General features: G+C 38.6%; 1 protein-coding gene and 1 long non-coding RNA gene across 5 annotated transcripts in view; one reads left to right on the forward strand and one right to left on the reverse strand.

Annotated features, from left to right (window-relative positions):
• Positions 1 to 3,134: 3,134 nt before the first annotated feature.
• The window catches only part of NR5A2 (nuclear receptor subfamily 5 group A member 2), an 87,586-nt gene continuing 69,827 nt past the window's right edge, over positions 3,135 to 20,893 (reverse strand). For all 4 annotated transcript variants that reach the window (XM_085068290.1, XM_085068288.1, XM_085068291.1 and 1 more), the window contains one exon: positions 3,135 to 6,378. In XM_085068290.1, the coding sequence (XP_084924416.1) occupies positions 6,131 to 6,378 (248 nt within the window). In that variant the 3' untranslated portion in view covers positions 3,135 to 6,130. The remainder of the gene's footprint in view (positions 6,379 to 20,893) is intronic.
• Positions 12,570 to 18,822, forward strand: LOC146434022 (uncharacterized). Its single transcript, XR_014853797.1, has 3 exons — positions 12,570 to 12,630; positions 13,805 to 13,922; positions 18,600 to 18,822. It is a non-coding gene; the product is annotated as an uncharacterized LOC146434022 (long non-coding RNA).

Below are 20,893 nucleotides of genomic sequence, written 5' to 3' on the forward strand. Positions count from 1 at the left end.
TATTCCATGTTATGTTTTTAATCTGAAATTTATATACAATGAAAAATAAAACAAAGTTTATTGAATGAAAATTAAAACCAATATCACTTACTGTGGCACGTCCCGAAAATACATACATGATAATTTATTCAGGCCTTGTTAAACTTCAAAGCAATGGTAATAATCCATCATATTTTATTTACTTTTTTTTCTTTTAGATTGAAAGTGAATCAAGATTAAATATTTATGGAACATAAATATCCTTGTGTCTCTTCTGTGTCCATGTGCTTCCTTTTTATTTTACTTTTGGAGCTATTCCTCCCCTGTTATCTCTTTTGCTTTCTACCATATTTTATGGACTGATCATAACAGACACTTACAATACTCTGTATTTCTTACTGTTGAGTTCAAACACAGGCAGTCCTACAGACCTTCCCTTAGTGCACAGTTGTAGTGTGCCTTGGTGTAGAGCTCTTTGCAGAACTTCCCTTTTTTGCTATATGTTGATCAAGATCAAGTTGTAAAGAGCAGGACAGCTGTCATGATGTAGTGCAAGGTATAAACACCAGGGTATTGATTTGAAATCCTGCCTCACTTTCCTGCTCTTCTGCACCAACGCTCTTCTGCTTGCACGAGTGGGAGGTCACCACTGTGAAACAGGAATTGAGCTGCACAGATGACTGAAGCTCGGTGTCCCCCAGGGAGCTGTGCCTCATAAAATATTTGATATAGGAACAGAAGTTCTGGATGTTTGAGCATGCTTTAGGAATTCCCATAGGTGGCATGTGGGGTGTGTGCAGTCGTCCGTAGGCATGCCAGCAGCTACTGAATGGCCGTCAGCATTTTCTGTTGTACAAACAGAAGCTTGTTTGGGGTCCTTCCCACAAACACACTTTATTCCCTCTGCTGCAGAGTCCTTGCTTTACACTATAATTGCAACTGACAGCCTGGATTGGTAGTATCCAGCAAATGTTCAGCAGCATCAGGCACAGGGTGATTGACGGGAACACTGCACAGGGAGGCTCTTGCTTTGCAAAGGTTTTGGTCTGCAGCAGCATGATAAGCAATCAGTGTTACTGGAAGCATTCTCACATGTTGCATCTCAGACTGAGAGGCATTTCACCCTTTTACAGGTGACCCTGAACACAGGGAAGGCAAGATGTGAATGGACACAATCGGGACTCCAGTGCTGTTTGTGTTTTATTAGCAACTAATGGTAAACCCTGCGGTCCTTACTGAGGCAGGGAAGCAGAGGTCTAGGCCTCCATGAATACAGACAGCATCAGGAGCCTGTGCTCCACCACCTTGCTTTACCTCACATTGGATTTGTCCCCCGGGCGTGCACAGGACATTCACAGCAATTAATGTAGGACTTAGAGGACTTACAGTGAATGGGAAATAAGTCAGGACCTTCCTGGGGCAATGGTGAAAACTCCCTAGTATTGCAAGTCCAAGCTTGCATGCCAGACTCCAAAACGATCAGTATAGTGGAGAGCATTTTTTTATGTATTGGAGCAAACCCAAAGGTTTGCAAAGTGTGTTTGATGCAGAGAATCCATGTCTTGTCCCACTAATGTGTGCCAGACAAGACTCTACCTATCAAGTAGCTTCTAGTGCTGCTTTCTTCAGCTGAGATCCACTGGCATCAGGGTAGACATCAGGTCTGTACTCTATCTGAGGGTCAGGTCCCGTTTTACCTTTATAATTTAGGAAAGATTTTTCTGATGACAACTTGCCCTTAGAAAAGGAATATTTTTTTCTGAATTTGCTTGACTGGAACAGAAGTATTCGGGCTCATGCCAATATCATAGGGTAATACAACTCTAGGATCTGCCCCTAAAAATTTATCTGCAACCTTCCTGGTTTGCTGTTTAATGCTGTTTGTCTGCCATTCCATATTCTGGCAGATGCAACTATATAGAATTTCCCTGGAAAAAAACCAGAAACCGTGTCAGAGAAGTAGAAATATTGTAAAACTCTTGTGATATATTTAGACTATGGGCTTCAATGTAGGGGTTAATAGAGTGTTATTCAGTATTCCAGGAAATTGTCAAGATCACCAAGTATTGTACTGACTTGACCTGTGTTACATTGAACTCACTCTTTCCATGTTTCCAATAAAAACATACAGCAGATTGTTCCAGAAGCAGTGTCAAACTCAGTTAAAAATAAATCCCCTCGTACTTTAAACATGTAGTGTGTATACTAAATATATCAGACCAAAATATATCTCTTGTAAGGAAAACTATCTAAAATATATCAACCCTGAAATCTCCCCTGGGTCTTCTGCAAAACCATGGGTTTCAGTTATGATTCCTAAAAGTTAAAATAATCTTTCCTCATTTGTGAGCCACCTAATCCTCTGTGTTTTACTCTGCTTTTATCACAACACTAAACCAGCTTTGTTTCATTCAAGTGCAGGATTTGTAAATAACTAATTATAGCCCTGTTTTTTTCCCTTGGAGCATTAACATTTGGCACCTGAGAGAACAGTCCCGTTTCAACTACCAGACAGTTCAGGGGAGCTAGTGGACTTGGTCTCAAAACAGTAGAGTACAGCTGACAAGCTCTCTTGGACCACTTCACCTCCTGCTCTCAGAACAGCAATCAGATGAGCCAGAGGGCAACTTTAGGAAAATATTTTTCTCTAGTAGCAGTAACATCTGTCCCCTTGGCAGCCTCCGCTGGCAGTTGTGTTGGAAGCTGTGGGTTTGCCCCTGGCCCTGCCATATATTTACATTGCTGAGAGGTTATCCTGAGCTCTGCTGGATCCTGTTACCTGATTTGCTTTTGTTCTGTTATTTTCCCCTCTCTGATGCTTTGGCTGCTTAACTCTTTAGAGGAACATGTAAAGTGAAAATTACATGTGCAGTATGAGCTCAAATGTATTGATTTGAAAGTATTAAGTGGTAAATTTCTTTCTGATTAGAGATGCAGCTTTTCTGATCTGTTTTAGCTGTATTTATTTGGCTTCAGCCTAAGCAATTTCACCATTGCTATCTGAGCTTTTGAAGGTGCTGTTCCCTACACTTGTGTCTTCCACTTGCATCAAATTCTCTTTGGTGCTCTTGTTTCTCCTGCATTTTACTCTCTTCTGAGTAATTGATTTTTGACTGATGCTTCATTTCAGTGCAATGATGGTATTATAAAGACAATTATAAAGTAATCAGCACGGGCATACCAATATTTATTGAAATACTGAAAAAAAAAATTCCATTGGTGATGAAAAACTCTTGGCAAGAACTGACATGACAATATGTATTTCACTGATACAGTAAGAGAACTTCAACTTCAACAAGTAACTCACTGCACATTCTAAGAGTTGCATGGATTTAAATCCAAGGCAGCTGCAGAACATCTGTAATACAAATAGTCAGACTTTACAGATTGTCTGTTTACAAACACAGAACAACTATAATAAACCAGCCAAAGCCAAACCTTTTGAATTTTAGTCTGCTTTTACTAATATATCCTGTTACCAATAAGGCAGTCAGAAGAAAAGGCTTGGTTACAAAGTAGTTAACGATTAACGTGAGTGGTTTTTTCCAGATTTGTTTTGTTTTGTTTGTGTACTTTGGGCAATATCATGGGATTCTTGGAACCCCAGATGTGGACAAATATATGTTAGAATATCTGAAACCATTTCCACTAACCTAAATTGTTCCTTTCTTCTACATTCTTATTTTAATTCTTCTGTCCTGTATAGATAACGGTGCTGTGAATAGAGTTGGCAATATTTTTTTTAGCTTTTTTCTTAACATTCAGTGAGATTCACTGTAGCATTTCAACAGGAAAAAGAAAAAGAGAAAATACAGAATGCAAACACTTGAATTAATGCTTTGCTTTTCTTTCAAAAAGGAAAGAATGACCACACTTATCTTGTTCATGTATTTCACAGCCACTGTCAATCGGCACCCGCACTTTACTGTTAATTTTGTTTGAGGGAAAACACTGGTATTTAAATAATGCTTACATCTGCCTTGTGGGATGCTGAGGGGGCTGTCCTTGGTTTGCTCGTGGTCTGTAGGACAGTATGTGTGTGCTGGGATACAAGACAGGCATGTAGGAGTTGCAGACACTTGGCTTTGCTGTGTTGGTACCCTATGCATGGACAGAATATTAGAGCTGATTAATACAGGCAATTAAAATAGTGTGCTTTGTACTAATGCAGATGTAATAACTGATGTCTTTGGTATACAATGTATGAATGGTTGGACAAAAGTGAGAAAAATGCACCTTTTCAAGTTCACATGAAACAGAAAAAGTTGTAACTCACATAATTTACAATAGATTTAAATAAACTACATTCAGGATTATGAAGATTTACAGGCATTTAATCAAGTGAATGATTTTAATTTGTAAAGACCCTTCTGTGTCCCTGAACTATGTTCCACTAACTTGAAGACATGCTACAGTAAACACATATATTTGGCTTCTTCATTCTGGCTATATCTTATATAAAGATGAAACCAAAGAACAATAAATTAGCATCATAATTGTCTACAGTGAAAACTATCATATACAATATAAATAAACTATTCAAAAGCCAGCAATCTTCATGAAAAAAATTAAAGTATTAGGATTTTATACAGTTTCTACAAGTGATTGTGCAGCCGATAATCTCAAAAATTAAAGTCAAAATGAAATACCCCTATTGATTTTAGTGTCTCACGACATACAGTAATTAAGTACTGGTAAAATAATTACCAATTTAAAAGAAATAATAAGGAAATCACTGCTCTGCAATTTTATCACAGTTTTTTCCCCACAGGATCTAAAGAATGTAAACACTATGTTTTTGTTAATGTTAGAGATTAATACTTTATTTTGAAACGTATGTTGATCTACACCTGCACAGTTACCTTTAAGGGTAATGAAATAAGGCAAGACTTATAACTGTGGCACTACATGTTAATACTGATATCTTCTTTTAGACAGAGAGAGAAGTGTTTGTTCTTTTCTAATATTTGTTCTGCAGCAGACTTTGGCCTACACAGACTCAGCAGTATCACTCTTCTTTCTTTGCGTAAAATAGCATGCATTACCTAACTTTAAAAACAAGAAGTTTCAATAGTTATTGGATGTTTGAGTTGAAATTTAGTTTCCAAATTACTGGCAGTTTTAAAGATAATTTCTTAATAAACTCCATGGCATCATCAGGTTGTACAATTCACTTGTCACTTCTTTTATCACAAAATTATTTTTAAAAAAATTTTTTTTTAGTTTTTTAGCATCAGTATTTGGTGTCCTTATTTCCATTTTCTTGTCAAAGATATGTCGTTTGGGATGGCTAAAATATCTTAATTTCGTTTATTTGGAAAAAACCATGAATATGTAGTGGAGCCATATTGGTTAAGTAGGTAGGTGAGCTGGCTAATTTACTTTGGAATATCTCCTTAGCTTCTTAACAGCTCTCTGATAAGAGCAGTAGAAGAGGGATACTGCCTGGTAGAACAACATGAACACGTGACAAAACAAACTTCAGAACACAGTTAAGGATGCTAAGCTAACTGGATAACAGACTCCTCCTAGTAGCAGTTTGCAGGCCCGAGAGACCGACAGGCAGAGCCAGCCTCTGAGGCTTTGGTGGCCAGACCACAAAGCACGTGGCCTAGGCCAGCTCTCTCTTACAGCTTGTTGGATGGATGCCACATCATTTATCACAGAAGAAGTAAGTGTTGGGTCCTTGTAAGGATGACAGAAAAGGCTATAGATGCAGTTTTGCCATCTGTTGTAACTGTTTTACAAGTCCTTCTATGCAGTAAAGGAATTTAGTGCACTCAAATTCCCCACTACCTTAGCTCAATAATACAGATCAGTCTTTTAAAACCTAGGTTTCTTCATATTGGCAATCAGCAGAGTTAAATATACAAGGATCATTCTGTCCTTTTTCATGTTGACATTGGTAATAGTATCCACTTGGTAAGTTCACTTCAGCTCCAGTATAAAGTCCTACATAGATTCCTTTGGGGATGTGTAGCATATGATTCACAGTTTGCAATACAAATACCCTGATACATCACTTATTTACTATTAGTATTTGATTATTATACCATTTTGCAAAGTCTTAAAACCACGTTTTAATTAGTGTTGCTTGGAGCAGTTCAGAATATTTTTTTTCCTTGAAAGCAGAAGCTCTAATGGGTATAATTTATGCTCTCTTTGCATGCAGCATCTCAATGAGAAGGTTATTACACGGCACATCCCCGTTCAGGTGTTTGTAATAGAGGTATTCTTCGGCCTGCATACTGATGGCCCGGATTTCTGGTAGTCGCAGGAGAAGCTGCCCAAATTTGTCTGTTTGCTGTGGGTAATTACACATTGTGTAGTCCAGCAGAGCAGCATTCACTTGTTCCTGAACACCTTCCACAAGCTGGAAGTTCTCGAGATTTTTGACATCTGAATGATAATAAAAAACAAAAGGTAACAATTCAGTTGCATTTTAATTCCTGTTTACGAAGGCAGTGTTTCACTAAATGGATGTATTTTTTTTGCCTCCTGACAAAAGCATACTTTACAAGCTGCTGAATATTCAGTGAACCCTTTTGCCAACTTTCCTGGGAAAATGATCACAAAAGAGCTTTAGTGGAGTGTCTTGTTGAAATTCTGCATATACCTCAAATCAATTAGACACCAATGGAGTCTGAGCAAGGTCAGCTCTTTTCATAGCTAACAAAAAGAAAGGTTGAGGATTCCTAAAGTAGAAGACCATAATATATTGCTAGCAAATGAGTCCCAAGAGGAAGCCCTATCTTTAACCTACTATGTTACACAATTCATATAATTCCATATTAATTTTTCTGACCCAAGGTGAAATCTGTGTCCAGGGTATGATGTAGTTAATTCTAATAAAAAGTGACAGCGTTCTTGTTTCTGTTTGACATTTTCTAAATGATTCTGAAAGCCTTTGACTTGTCTAGCCTATGTTAATGAACCATCTGGTACACTCCAGTGACTGCCAAAATAATATTCTCTACTAGAAACTCTCTAAAATATATATTTCACTGACTAATGATCTTTATAAAATGAAATCATTGTCCTTTGGGTAGAATACTAGATAAGAATGGTGCCCTTTAACCTGCATATGGTTTCTGAAATCCAGCACTGATTTTTTTTTTTTTTTTTTGGTATTGGACAACGGGGCATTTACATCAGCACGGCAGGTACAGTTTGTTCCCTCTGCCTCTGTTTGATTATCTTCTGTTCCTATACAGCAAGTTCAAGCTCTGGAAATGCTGGTCAGAGATAAATGGCAGTATGTTATCTCCTCATTGTTTGCTCCCCTGTGTAAAAATCACTCTGGTGGAATTGTCTTTTGACATGCCTGGTGAATGCAGAAGTTATTCTAAAGCTTGCAAATTAGAATGCTGCTCTAATGCAGGAAGAGGGAACTGATCAAAGTGCACTTGCTGGGAGAGCTTGTTTTGGTTGGTGTTTGATCATTTTTACCATCAGTAGAGTACTGTAACACTTTCTTTTAAGGCTAACGGTGCTATTGGGCATAACTATGCTGCTAATTCACTTTGGATAAAGACAAATCTGTTCATCTGTGGATGTTCTTGGAGCACAGGAGATGGAGAATTTGGCAGAATTTGGTTCATTGTAAATGCCAGCCTTTGATTGTAGGGGAAATGAGTGTTTTCCTTTGCAAAACAGGAACACACGTTGGTCACCCAATACATCAGGAGCCTGGGAGGCTCTGTAAATTGGGTCTCACTGCTCCTTTTCTGCTTTAAACAGAGCAAATACTGGTTCCTGCACGTAACTTTGTGCGGGAACGTGAAGGAAATGGTTTGAGGAGGCAAGCATTGTCTTCAGAACAGGAGGATAGGAAAGATGCCAGGGATCCCGGTGGCAGTCGGTGGCAGCACGCACACCCTCCAGAGCCCGAGTTGCAGGCTCTGAGCAGGAGCCCCTCTGGAATGTGCTGGCTGCCGGCTGCACATCAGGTTCCCTCTTGCATGAGCCGGGGCGAGTGTTTCCTGCTGCCTCTTTCCTGTCCCAGTTTCACTCTGGAAATGAAGCGAGTGACTCCTGGAATTGTGCTGCTTGTTTGGGAATGGGGGACATAACATCCACCTGAATTTTGCTAGCTGACTTAAGGAACACACCAGTAATACTTAAATTATGATGGCTGTCCAAAAAGAATCACCTGAACTTTACATTATCCCAAGTGGAGAGGACTGGAAACTTCAAAGCTGCTATGCTTGGTCCCTTAGCTATTCAAATTCATTTATCCAAAGTCTTTTTGCTTGTGTCTCTGGAGAGCTTTGGATAATCATGTTTTCATGTATTACACTGGACATTTTCTCACACAAAATATAGCTGTTTATTATTTTATGTACCTACAGCAAACTCCCAAGGTATTTTGTAGCTAGTGTAATCTGGTTTAAAAATTGGGTGTTCTAAGCATATTTTTACAGAGTTAAGAAAGAAACAGTATCAACTATCACAATTAATTTAAATAGGTTGTTTCAGATGCAAAATATAATCATGAATGAATTGCTAGAACATAAAAATTCCCACCCAAAACAGGGACTGTGCTTGAGATTAAACTGTTCAACAGCAAGGTAAAATGTACGATGATTTCAGAATAAATTTTTAAAACTTTTTTCCTCTGTAAAAATAACTTTAAAAGTCAGGAAGTTTTAGAAACTGTTAGCTGATTCAACCCTCTTTAAATTCAAAGGGCATCTTTCTGTTGCCGTCTGTCTGTTTTGAGCCATACTGTGTATGAAATCATGCTGACTTCTTGGTAAACCAGGTTCATTAGTATTTTTGCCCCCTGTTTAAATGTTATTGCCTGGATGATATATTTATTGAAAAATCACAAGATAAATTTTTATGGAGATTCAGAAGAAACAAAATCTGACGATTGCAAACTTATAATGTTTTTCTACAAAAGTGATGAATTTAATATATGTTTTAGTGATACCTTCTGTTTTTATCTGTATTGATACTATACTCCAAGTCAAGAGGAGGCCTAGTATTTTATCGGTGTCCAGTTGATACTAACACTTATCAAGTCCAATTGATACTAACAGTAAACAAAACATAGTTCTGTGGCTTCTATGCCACATTCAGCCTAGGGGAATACTTTTAATATCTTTCCTCTAAACAAATTCTTGCTATTTGTGGTGAGGCTCAGTGCTTCTAAAATAGATGTTACTAGTTAACTAGCAAAAATATATATATTTTTCCTGACTTTCTACACTGAATCAGACAGTCCAAGTCATTACAATTTAGGACATCACTACACAATTCATCTGTTTGTAGCTCTCTCCAGGACTGCAATTATAATAGCAGAGGTGTAGAGGCAACCTGATTTGGAGTGAGTCTCCATGAAGTGACTGAGATCTCTCACTATGACTTTTGATAAGAGTTCTTATCTCATATACATTAACAGTTAATGTTGCAGTAAAGCAAACAAGACAGTCTGACCAGAGAGAAGTCAAAGCATATGTGCTGAGAGCACTGTGTAAAGCTCCATAGTCATCTCTCAAGCTCTCCTATGATATTTTGTATGTCATCAAAAATAGGTTTGCTGAACCCATAGTTGCAATAAAAATTATGTTGCTCTTTTTGAGAGCGAATAATGAACTCTAGCTGTGTTGAAGATAAGTAATAGCAAAGGAAAATATGTGAATATTAAGTTATTTCCAGTAACATCAAGTTATGCAGGTAGAACAAGAAATGGTTCTACCATTTTCACTGGTACACAGTACACAATTTTCACTGGTGGTACTTAGTGTTAGCTAGTACTGATACAAATGAGATTAAATAGTAATTTTGGGGTTTAAGTAGATGTGTGGTTTCTTGTGGTTTGAGTTTGGTTTTGTGCTTGGTATTTATTATGTAACTCTAGCTAAACAGATGTGGTTTAGTTTTACAAATACTTCCTTTGACTCTGAGTTAACTTGGTGAGACATCAAGCAATGCTGGTGTAACTGCTGAAGCGCTTGTGTACAATGAGTGTGAAATCTGCTACTGATGTGTACAGCACAGCATCCTTTATACTTTCACAGAGCTACTCATTCCTGCTATTATTTAAAAACTGGAATGTCTCTTATCAATCTTTATATCAGTTAGTAACAATTTAAAGTACACATGTTTAAGCTTAATGCAAGAAATCATTTTCTCAAGTTTAGATGCTTGTAAATTAAATGAGTAGGAGTAGGTCCCCCCCTCCCACCCACACACCCTTTAAATCCTAGCAGCTAGAAAAAGTGTTTTGTGTTGCTACAGTAAGTATCAGTCTCTTAGCTCTTCTACTTTATTCACTCAGGGACTAATTACCAACTTTTTACATGAAACAGCCTTACTGTGAGCTCACAGTGGGGCGCGCATCTTTTTCTATCCTTATTGAAAAGTAAACCCTTAGGTCTTCTGGAATATATTATATGTTTTACAAGAAATAGCAATTGCTTTTCTGTCAAACAAAGAATTTTTGTTCTCTATAGCTTACTTTTGACGATTAAGACAAAAACAGTATTATAGTGTGTCAGGATCTGCTCTGCAGTCACAGTAACGGTCTGCCAGTATTCCCAGATATCCCCCCATTTTGATTATTTTCTACATCTGCCATAAAGCTCTGCATTAAGCTGAAACTGCATATAACATTCAGCCCAAGGAGAACACTTTTGCATATTTTCCCCCAAAATGGGTCTGGTCTTTAGAGGGGAAAAATATTTAGGTTTCAGAGAGATTTTCTCCCTCTCATATTCCAAACATGAAATACTGAAAATTTGGGGGTGTACTAATCTACAGAGAGTTTCCTTTGGTCTGGGAATTTTGAAAAGAAAAATGAAACAGAATGAGAGATTTAAATTTGAAAAATAGTAACTCCTTAGGAGCACAAAATATCTCCCAGAGAAAGCTGGTTAAATTTTACTGCTCTGGTCTTTTATTCGGTACTGTTTCTACATGAAGCAATGAAGAGGTGTGAACACAGCTCAGCTGCCTCTCTGCATTTTGCACCATTGCAAGGACGAAATAAGATTTTGGGCCTCTCCATGGGGAAGAGGATTTCTCAGTTTCACAAGGCTGGAAGCAGTCTCATGGGTACTCCAGGCACTTGTTACCAGTCCAGGCTGAGCTTCCTCACCCTGAAGGGGCTGATGAGCCCCATCATTTAATGGCTTTACTGAAACCAAATGGCTCATACACTTAGCAGCTCTTTGGAACGACTGACTAGCTTGTAGATAAACTCTGATAACTTCCAAATTGTGCTGAGGGTGGTTTTGGCCAGGGTGGCCTTCAGACTCACCCCCAATAGCCTTTTCTTTCCAACCGTGCTGCATGGCTTAGGAAGCAGCATTGGCTTGGCCTAGAAAATTCTGTTTTATCAGGAAAAGTGAAGACATGCCTCCTCACATGGCTGGGGTTCTCATCAGGAGCTTTAGTGTGAGCTCAATTCCCATCTGAGCTTGAATATAGAGTATGTTAATTCTGATGAAGGTTTTCAGCCCAGGGTAGTTCAAAGAAGGGGAATTAACCAGGACTGAGGTGATGTTACTGAAACTTCCTCTATGTAAAGAGTTTTTGCTTTTTCTTTTCCTACTTTCTGCTAGTCCTGCAAAATCTGTGGGTTACAGGACTTAAAACACAGGTAGATTTGGACGTGCTAAACATTTTTTTGAAGGCAAGTGTAGTAATGGTTGATAAAGTGCAAGTCTCTGAAAATTACCCACAATTCTCCTTCACTGAAACTAAGGGCAACAGCAGCAGTTCCATATAGCACATCTGTCATGAAGGCAGATGCATGCCATTCTATAGCTAAGCCTTCTTGACAGACAAAATGCTATAATGAAGGAAGATTTATGGTAAAGATAAGCTCCTTACTGCAAAATTCCCCTCAATTTTATTGCAGCAGGACTGTGCTGAATATTATTCACTTAGAAGTCATGGGAAACAATTCTTGATAGATGTTTGTTAATCAGTGATAAGCTGCATATATTTAGCACTTTCCAAACCTTGAAAAACCTTAACACTATAACATTAGGAACCACTTTTCTTAAGACTCCCAAGTCCAAACTGTATGTGTAAAATCTTTTCCTGTCTTTAGGATTCTTTTTTGGCAGTGGCTAAGCTGTCTGTAACAGTGCAAGAGTTGATCTCCAACTATTTATTAGGGTCATAAAGTAATTTTCATTTTCAGTTGAACGTAACATCTTATAATGGCTACATAGTTTTGAAAAATCTTAATTAAATTCTTCTACTCTTCAGAGCATTTCATTCATGCCTAAGTATTGGGCAAAAATGTATGAATTTTTAAAGTGAGAATAAGATTCTTATGAGGAGCAAGCTGTAATTCTTAGTCTGGATCCTGTTCCACTCCCTCAGTTTTCAATCTTGATGGACCTTTGGTTTCCTTCAGAACAACTTGGACTCAACTGAAATATTTTGGTATTGCTTTTTAGTGGTAGGCTTCTTTCTAATTCTATTTAAAATATTGAAGCCTATTTTTCTGTTCTAAAAAGATTATAAAATTATGGATTCTTGCTGAGAAGTTCCTGATGTCTATTAAGAACCATGCTTACTGATTTTGTGAGTAATTTCCTAATTGCTTTTTCCAGTGTTAGCTCTGCAGTGGGAAGAGAGACATGAAGAAAGAAGGTGGATTCCTCTCCTTGAATGACTCTGGAAGTTTATGTAGGTTACTACATTTCAGTTGTTTCTTTTATTTCAGTCCCAGTAAAGACAAAGGGCAAAGCTTAATTTGATTTCACGAATCTTTATGACTGGTGTAATTACTGAGTCATCACTCAGGAAAATAAAACAGCTTGACTTTCAGCAGCTCAGGCTGAATTTACTCTCTTGAAAGTTAAACAAACAAACAAAATCTCCACTCACTTCTTGTCCCGACACCCCAGGAACCAACATCCTTATTACTTGCAAATGAGGCATATGTGATATGGTGGCCATTGAAACACAATAAAACAAGAGCCTGCCAGGCCTCTGACGGAAGAGTTGCTCACAGGTCCTGTCCCAAAGTCCACAGCCAGCTACACCCTTAAATACAAAGTCCAGCATTTCTCACTGAAACTCAGGAGGGGAAAATACATCCAGATACAGCCACAGAGCCAGGGGTGTGGGGAGCGAGTTGGGATGAAACTATGGCCCAGCCCAGAAGATGCTGGGACAGTGCACAAACCACAGCCCCAAGCAGTGGTGCCACTGCTGGCACTTCACCTTGGCTGTGCTCAAACTCCTCTACTGCCTCACTTTCTTTCACTTTCTAAAGCTTCCTCCATGCCTGCAGTTCTGCCCCTGAAGTCCCAGCCTGGCTCCTGCCTTGTGGGCCAGCAATGAAACATGTTGCTTGTCTCTTGCTCATCTGGGACTGAGGGCAGCCTGTCTATTGCCCAAAGGTTTGTTCTGTAGGTATTTTAATCCGTGCTTAAGGATTCACTGATAGGATTATGTTCCACATAAAAGAGTAGCTGCTACTTTCTTTGAAGACATAACAGAGGAACATGAATTTGGAGAGCAGGTGCTCTGTTGTGTCTTCAAGGAAATTCCCCAAACAACTGGAGTCTCTCACCATGCCAATGGGTGGTCTCTGCTCCTAGCTACAGGCTGTTCTCAGTGCAAGTGCGCTCCAGTCTTCAGGTTGAAGCTTTGCTGGTGCACTGAAAAAGTTAACCCTATGTGATTAAGCCCAAATTTACTGCCTGCTTCTGTAGGCTGGGGGAAAGGGAACCTTCCTGGGCTGACGTGGTTTCCTGCTTCCGGGCTTGTTTGTGCATTTGACCTAGTGACCACTTAACGTAAATGACAGATCAATCCTAGAAAAAATGTCTCAATCTAAGTCTCTCTTTTGCAGGAAAAAATGTGTAACCACTATGCTGTGGAGGCATGGTCATATTTGTATGCCAGCACACGTTTGAAAACCAGGGCAGAAGTGATTTAGTGAAGATCTTGAAGATAAACTGAGAAAGAAAGTGAGTCACAAATCATTTTTTTCTGAATGCATCCCCATATTATATGTTTGGGCTAGAAATGTTTGTCTTTGAATATTCGATTATAATAAGCATAGATAACAAAACTACTGTGCTAATTATCATGCTATCAGCAGACTTTTGTATATACATATATGGTTACATGCAGGCAAACCTACAGCCATTGCACTAATATCACAGTATCACATTTCATAAAAGCAGAAATTAGGCTTCTGATAAGTTTAAAAAAAAGAATAAATAATAAGTTTATTGAACCAAAGGGTTTCCCCGGTTAATTTCTGCAACATTATTTTAATCTTCAATAACACGCAGGACTGTTGGTGTTTTAAGGGAATTGTCTGTCAATGCCTACAATTTGTAGGGTGTGAATAGTTTAAGATGTCATAAATATTCATGAAGTTCCTGGGAATGGTGATAGGGACATCATATGAAGTCCTTGAAGTTATGAACTGAGGCAGAAAGGGTGTTAAATGCAAATTGCAGTAATAGTGGGGTATAATGTTAAGAAGAGCAGGAAACAATCTATTATTTAGCTGAGAAGAAGCTGAATACTTAGAAAATAAGGAAAAAAAAAATTGAGATATTTGCTTTTACCTAGAAAAATTTTGCTCTGCTTTTGCCTAGGCTTTTGTGAATGTTTGGACTTACTGCTCTCATGAGAAGCTTGCACATTATCTATCCTTTCCCTTTCTATTCCTCTCCTGCTACTCAAGTACTGTTTAAAGTAGGAATAATAGAACAGATTAATCTCAGAGGTATTTCTACTCTGGCCACTGGAACTAGACCAAGGGGTGATACAGTCCAAAAGAAGAAATATAAATATTTTCTGGAAAAATATAGAATATAAATTTCTACTGAGGTTAAAACACAGAAATGCAGCTGCCATTGAAACACTTTGGAGTAGCAGGCTCTATCCTTTTATAAAGCCCATCTGTCTCTGCAGAGTATAAAAAATGCATGATCATAAAAAGCAGTCCTCCTTAGGGGAAAAATCTCTCTGTACTAATCTTGTAGTCACTTCACAAAACAGTTTTTAATCCCAAATTTGCATTTGATTTTCAGTCAGGAACTTTTGTGGTTTTTGCAAAGTTTTCTTATTCCATTAGAATAAGATATGAGGTACAGTTTGTTCAGGTGGCAAGTCCAGACTATGAATAAACCAACGTTATCATATGAAAGAGAATTAAACAGGCAGATCCAAGTGGGGATATATTAAGCCAAATTTAAGCTCCAGTAGTTGAATTTAGCCTGTACTAGATGTCTGGTTTGCCTCAGGATATATTCAGCTTTCCAGCTAATCGACTGAGGAAAACTGCCTCAGGTATGATAAAATTTACAAGAGAGCTCAGTCAAATAGCTCTTGTTATAAATACTAGCTTAAAGGCATTCTTCTGGTCTTTGGGATCAGAACTGTATTTGCATTTAATTATTATATTGCAAACTTTTTTGAACTTGGTTAAAAATATTAGACCAGCCAGTTAGGGTTACATCATTATAGTGCTTTCCAGATAATGATAGAACTTCACACCATTTTCTTATTACTTGGTGAATTTTGTTTGGCTTTATTCTTTTATTTAGATCCAAAGTCCCACAGGAGCAAAAATTATTATAATATATTCTCACTGAGAGAAGGAGAGATAGTTAAGCAAAGGTGTTTCAGTGATGTGCTAATCTAAGAGGTACAGCACTCTACTATGATTTTCTGTCAACATAATTGACAAATAATTCAGAGTTTTAAGCCTTTTACACTATTTCCAGACAAGGCTTAGTGTGAGAACTGTCTTTTAGCCATTGATTAAAAAAACCTGTTTTTCCTCTTTTCTGAGATTTTTCAAGACATGGTTTTACTAGTTCTGTGCCAATATTTACTCTAACAGTTTGGGTTTTTTTTTCACTGAACCAAGTTGCATTAGTCCAAGCTCATTGTAGTTTAGAAAGAACATGAAAAAGATAATCACCTCTGCCTGTGCAAGATATGAGAAGTGGAAATCAGTATTTCCACAGAAACTATTTTCTTACATAATTGTGTTGAATTAACACAAAATGCATTAATTTAATTGCTCAGTACTGAAAGCCCTAAAGTAGAAACAAATACATGATGCCCATTATCCAAACATTGGAATTTTACTATTATGAAGAGGTGGACTCTACTTTGGGCAGTTACAGTTATTTCCTATATAAATGTAACTGCAGACAGTTCACGACACCATTGATGGTACACTGAAGCTGATGCTGTTTCAATCCCCTATCAAATGAAAACTTTCTGGTGCAGATGAAAAGAACCAACAAGTTTGGTCCCATCATATACATGTGTATATCAGCCACCAGATCACTCCCACACCTGACTGCAGCAGCCCCTGAATTTGTTTAAATGCACTACACCCTCGTGTTCCTCACTGAGTGACAGTAAAGCTGGTGGTGCTGACACAGGGGTCCTGCCCTGTCCCCTTGGCTGTCCCAGGCCACCAGTCCTCCTGCCATGTGGTGGAAAAAAGAAACTCTTTGTTCTTTTGTACTCCCAGTATTGCCTTCGTGGACAATAAACACACTAAGGTAGATAATTTTGTGCTGCATCATTTCTAAGCTTATCGTTTCTGACATTGTGTATTGATCAGAGAGGAAGTTGCAAATTTCACTTTTTACTGTCCCAGTAAAAAGTCTGAGCTTAGTTGTGGAAATGGTTTGGCAAGTGGGATGACAGAAGTCCAAATAAGGACATTTACAAGTACACTGCAAGTGTCAGTGCTGCCTGTAGGAAATACTGGAAAGGCAACCAGTGTGTGTGTCAAAAGAGCCTTTGGACTATTTTTCCAAAGACTTGGATGTGTTCTTCATCCTTATTGCTTAAACTTTTAAACATACAGCTATGAAAGCTGAAGAAAAGCCCACCTGAAAATCCCTCTGGCAACATGGTTTCTCCTCAATCAAAGAGACAGGGTAGAGAAGTGTAGAAGAGAGCAAAGACTCTTACACCTACATTTCAAACATGCAGCTCTTAGGAGGGAGTTTTATTTTTCAGCTACCTCTGAGTTCTTGACAAGAAGTCCTGGTCAGAAAGGGCTGGACACTCTCAGTAAGGTACTGCCTTAGTACATTTTTAACATTTCAATTGCTCAGTAAGGAACAGCAGCAAAAAATTCCAGATTTTTGCTCAGTGCTCAGCTCAGACTGAAATGTTTTGGTCAAATATGGATGACATGCTTCCATAGACAACACAGTCACAGGCTTAGCAGGAGGAGCATGAATTAAGGGGCTCCAGATCCCCACTAGCCAAGAAACTGTGCTTTCCTGTAGCCTTGCAGCCATGGCAGACAGTGGGATATGCATTTGGCAGGATACAGTTCAGGTACATACACATGTGCATCCTCATGCTCTAGTTTCTTGGGAATCCACAGGCTTTCATGTCTAAGGTATTGAGCATCAACCACTGCATTTGCAGCTGTAAATCACCACAGTCTCAAAATGCCAAAGTAACCACTAACACCTGCAGCAGAGCTGCCCACCCGCCCGGTGGGGATTCCTGCCCAATTGCTGGGAAAATGACCTGAAACACTAAATGGCCCAGGCTTGTTCAAGGCAGTGTGCTCACATGCTTACTGTTCTTGCCTTTCTTCATTTACATTCACTAATTGGAAGGTAATTTGTTCCCAGAGGCAAATAAATATATTTAAACCAAAAATTATACCATTTTTTCCAAACCTTGTGTTGAAAAGTAACTCAGTGCTTCTCCTAGTGAACAGCCCTAGGAGCACCTCTGGTGTGTGGTAACACTGTGCTGCCTCTTCCAACTCTATCCCATTTGTGTGTTTAACACAGAGATCATTGGTCTGTTCACACCTTAAAGGCAGCTTGCTTTGACTAGTGAGATAGATTAGTTAACAAAGATTAATAAAATTCTTACCACTTCTGTCCAACCAAGCCTCATAAGCTCACAGTTAAGCACACACCAGCAATTAATTTTGGTATTAATTTCCTCTGTCAGCCTTAGATTTTAAAAAAAATACACATATCACAGTACAGAAAGTACAAATCAAGCCTGACACTTGGGAAAAAAAATCACATAGTGGAAAACTTGACGTAGAATCCAGTGGTGTCAATAATCCTAGATATTTGTTGTTTCAAATTCAGACATTCTTCATTTAGACCAAAATAACAGACATCCGTAGTGTACCTTACTGTTGGTGACTATTTAGGAGCTAGGTGCTCTCACAGCATGGTACTCTTTATGTGCACAGTAATGAAAGTTCACTATTGATTTTTCTGTAGCTGCTTGTAACTATTATAGTTGATACATCAATAGAAAAGGAAAGCACAATGTTTCACAGGAGGCAGAAAATCAGAGAATGTGTGATGCCGTGACAGTAAATCATGGCATAATCTCAGAAATTGATAGATGGTTACTGCTAACTTGAAACCCACGGCTTTCTCTGAAAAGACTAACCTATAATCGTCCAATATGTTCTAACAGACTGACTGCCCATAATAGTGGTAAAGGACACAACACAATGTTTCATCTCCAGAGTGATGGTTTCCACAAACCAGGTTGTTGTGGTGGAATTCGTTTGGTGTGTTACTGAAAAGGAGGGAGAAAGAGTGGTGAGAATGCCATTTAGACTAATAGTTACAGGTTGTAGGAAAAAGACTTCTTTTTTTCCCCAGAAAAAAGTACAGAAGGGTTTTGTTTAAAAAATAAAAGAGGAAGAGAAGTTGTCATTAATTTTTAACTTGCAAAAGTCTGCAGTTAGTTGAAAAGGAAATGCAAAAAAGCTGATTATACTTGAGATCAAAATATTGGAGGTGTTTTGTCAAGAAAGGCAAATGCAGAGAAAATACATTTACTGTAGCTGTTTCCAGTTCCACAGCATCCTGAAAGGGAGCCAAAGGCACGTAAGTAATGAAAGCTCCTTTAAGTGTCTGCTTCTCTCTGCTGCATTTTTGAGGGGCACCATGATCTCTGAATTTTACAGTATGCCTAGTGAATTTTTAACAGGAAAGTTCTTAATTGCTTTGTTCCTTCTTAACTCCCTGGCTCATCTCTGGTAGCTTCATCTACAGTTTTAATTACTTGTGAGGGTCTTTTTTTCCTGTCTCAAAACAGAAAGGGAGGAAGAACCGCCAGTAAGCAGTGGCCAGCTGGAGCACAGTGTGCAGTCTGGATGGCACTGCTTCCACAGTAACCTCTTAGCAATGTTCCTCTCTGGAAGATATTTCCATTGTGCAGCATTGTTTTCTAGCACTTCTTTAGGGCATGTGAATTTGATATCTGCCCTTTTCAACCTTGCTGCTGACTCCACCCTCTAAGGACAAATGTGTCCCAGATAGTCCTAGACAAGAGGAAAGGACTTTCTCAAGCTACCACCCATCCAGCCTGCCTCAACCAGGCTTGGAGAACATTTGATCTGCTTAGGCTGTAAGTTTTCTCCTGGTGAAAGACTAGATAGTGTTGTCTATCTTGTACCAAGCAGTTTGCTGATCTCTAATACAATTTTGGTGTTGGGGAGGAAAGATGCTATTGTAGTTTCCTTTGCCATTCTGATGTTGAAATCTTTCTCTTTGTTGAGATTTTCCTTCACTTGCCAAGCAGAGGTGTTATGTGATATGTTTACAATACACATGAAACCTGAAAAGGATATTAAATTTGGGATTTTCCTTATTAATCTTTGAATAACCTTATAAAGAGGATTCCTAAACTGCCCTTAGGATGATGGCCCCGTGTAAATTAAATTTTTGCAAGCCACGTGGACTGTTTTGGGGTTTACTCTTTCAGTTTGTCCCATACTAAATGGCTCTGCCCAGGTCCAGAGCAATACTGGGAATTCCTGCTCTGAGAGGTTCATCCAGTCTTGGTAGCAGCTTTGCCAGAGCCTAAGGAATTGCAATTTTCATCCCCCTCCCCTTTCCTGCCAGCCGAAGTCATTAGGGACACACTCCAAGCCACGAGCTTGGGAAAGAGTGTTTCTGCACAGTCCCTGTCTGTCTCCCAATTCATGATTCCAGCTGTGTTCAAGGATGGGCCATAAAGTTTGTTTCTGAGTTTTCCTTCATTGTTTTGTTCCTGTTTGCTTCTGTTTCCTCCCTTTCCACCTCTGGCTTGGCTTTGATCACAGTTCCATGGTTTCTCTTTCCTTCCTGGCCTCTTCCCCCTATTTTCTTGACTCCTATCTCAAGCCCTCCAGTCTCTCACTGTTCCTCTGATCCACACCACTGCTGTCCCTTGTTTTCATCCATCACTCCTGGTTCCTGATCTGCCCAGATATCCTTTTTTCTGCCACTCTTCTCTCATCACTCTTGCAGATCCTTTTTTTCATCTGTGATTTCATTATTTCTTTACAGAATTTCACCTCTTTATTTAATTCCCTTGTTCCCTTATTTTTTAATTGCCTTGTTCCTTTACAGTATTTCACTTCTCTGTTTTAATTCCCTCAGAGACAGCCATAGCTTTTGTTTCTTTCAGTGTTCAACCTTGCACAAGCAGCAAAGGTGTAAGAGAAAGAGGGAAATTTGCCATAGTCTACAGTGCATCTCCAGTAAATCACCAAAACTTTCCCACATATAAACTTACAGCTAAGAGGCTCTGCAATGTGTTTTTTAAATTAGAAATACGTGAGGCAGTTTTCAGTCTATATATTCTCGTTTTAAAAATATGTAATAAGTTGTGTGTTACTATTGCAAAGTTAATTTAGCCATTATTCTCCTTTAGCAAGTTCCTCATTCAGTTAAGCATTTAAGAATATGTTCAAATTAAAACTGTAGGGTGGTATTACTGGCTCCAAGATTAAGGATATTCATTCACTTATCTGTATTTTAATAGATAACCATTTATTCCCATATTATGCTGGGTACTTCACTAAAAGAAGTAGTCACTGATGTTAAAGATTTCTGCCAACAGCAGCTAAAAAGACTCTGTGTAATACTGTATTTCCTCTGTTACCTATATAATACATTTAAACTTG

This window comes from Lichenostomus cassidix, chromosome 8 (genome assembly GCF_008360975.1).
Source record: "Lichenostomus cassidix isolate B80296 chromosome 8, HeHo_3.0, whole genome shotgun sequence".
In the NCBI taxonomy this organism is placed as follows: domain Eukaryota; kingdom Metazoa; phylum Chordata; class Aves; order Passeriformes; family Meliphagidae; genus Lichenostomus; species Lichenostomus cassidix.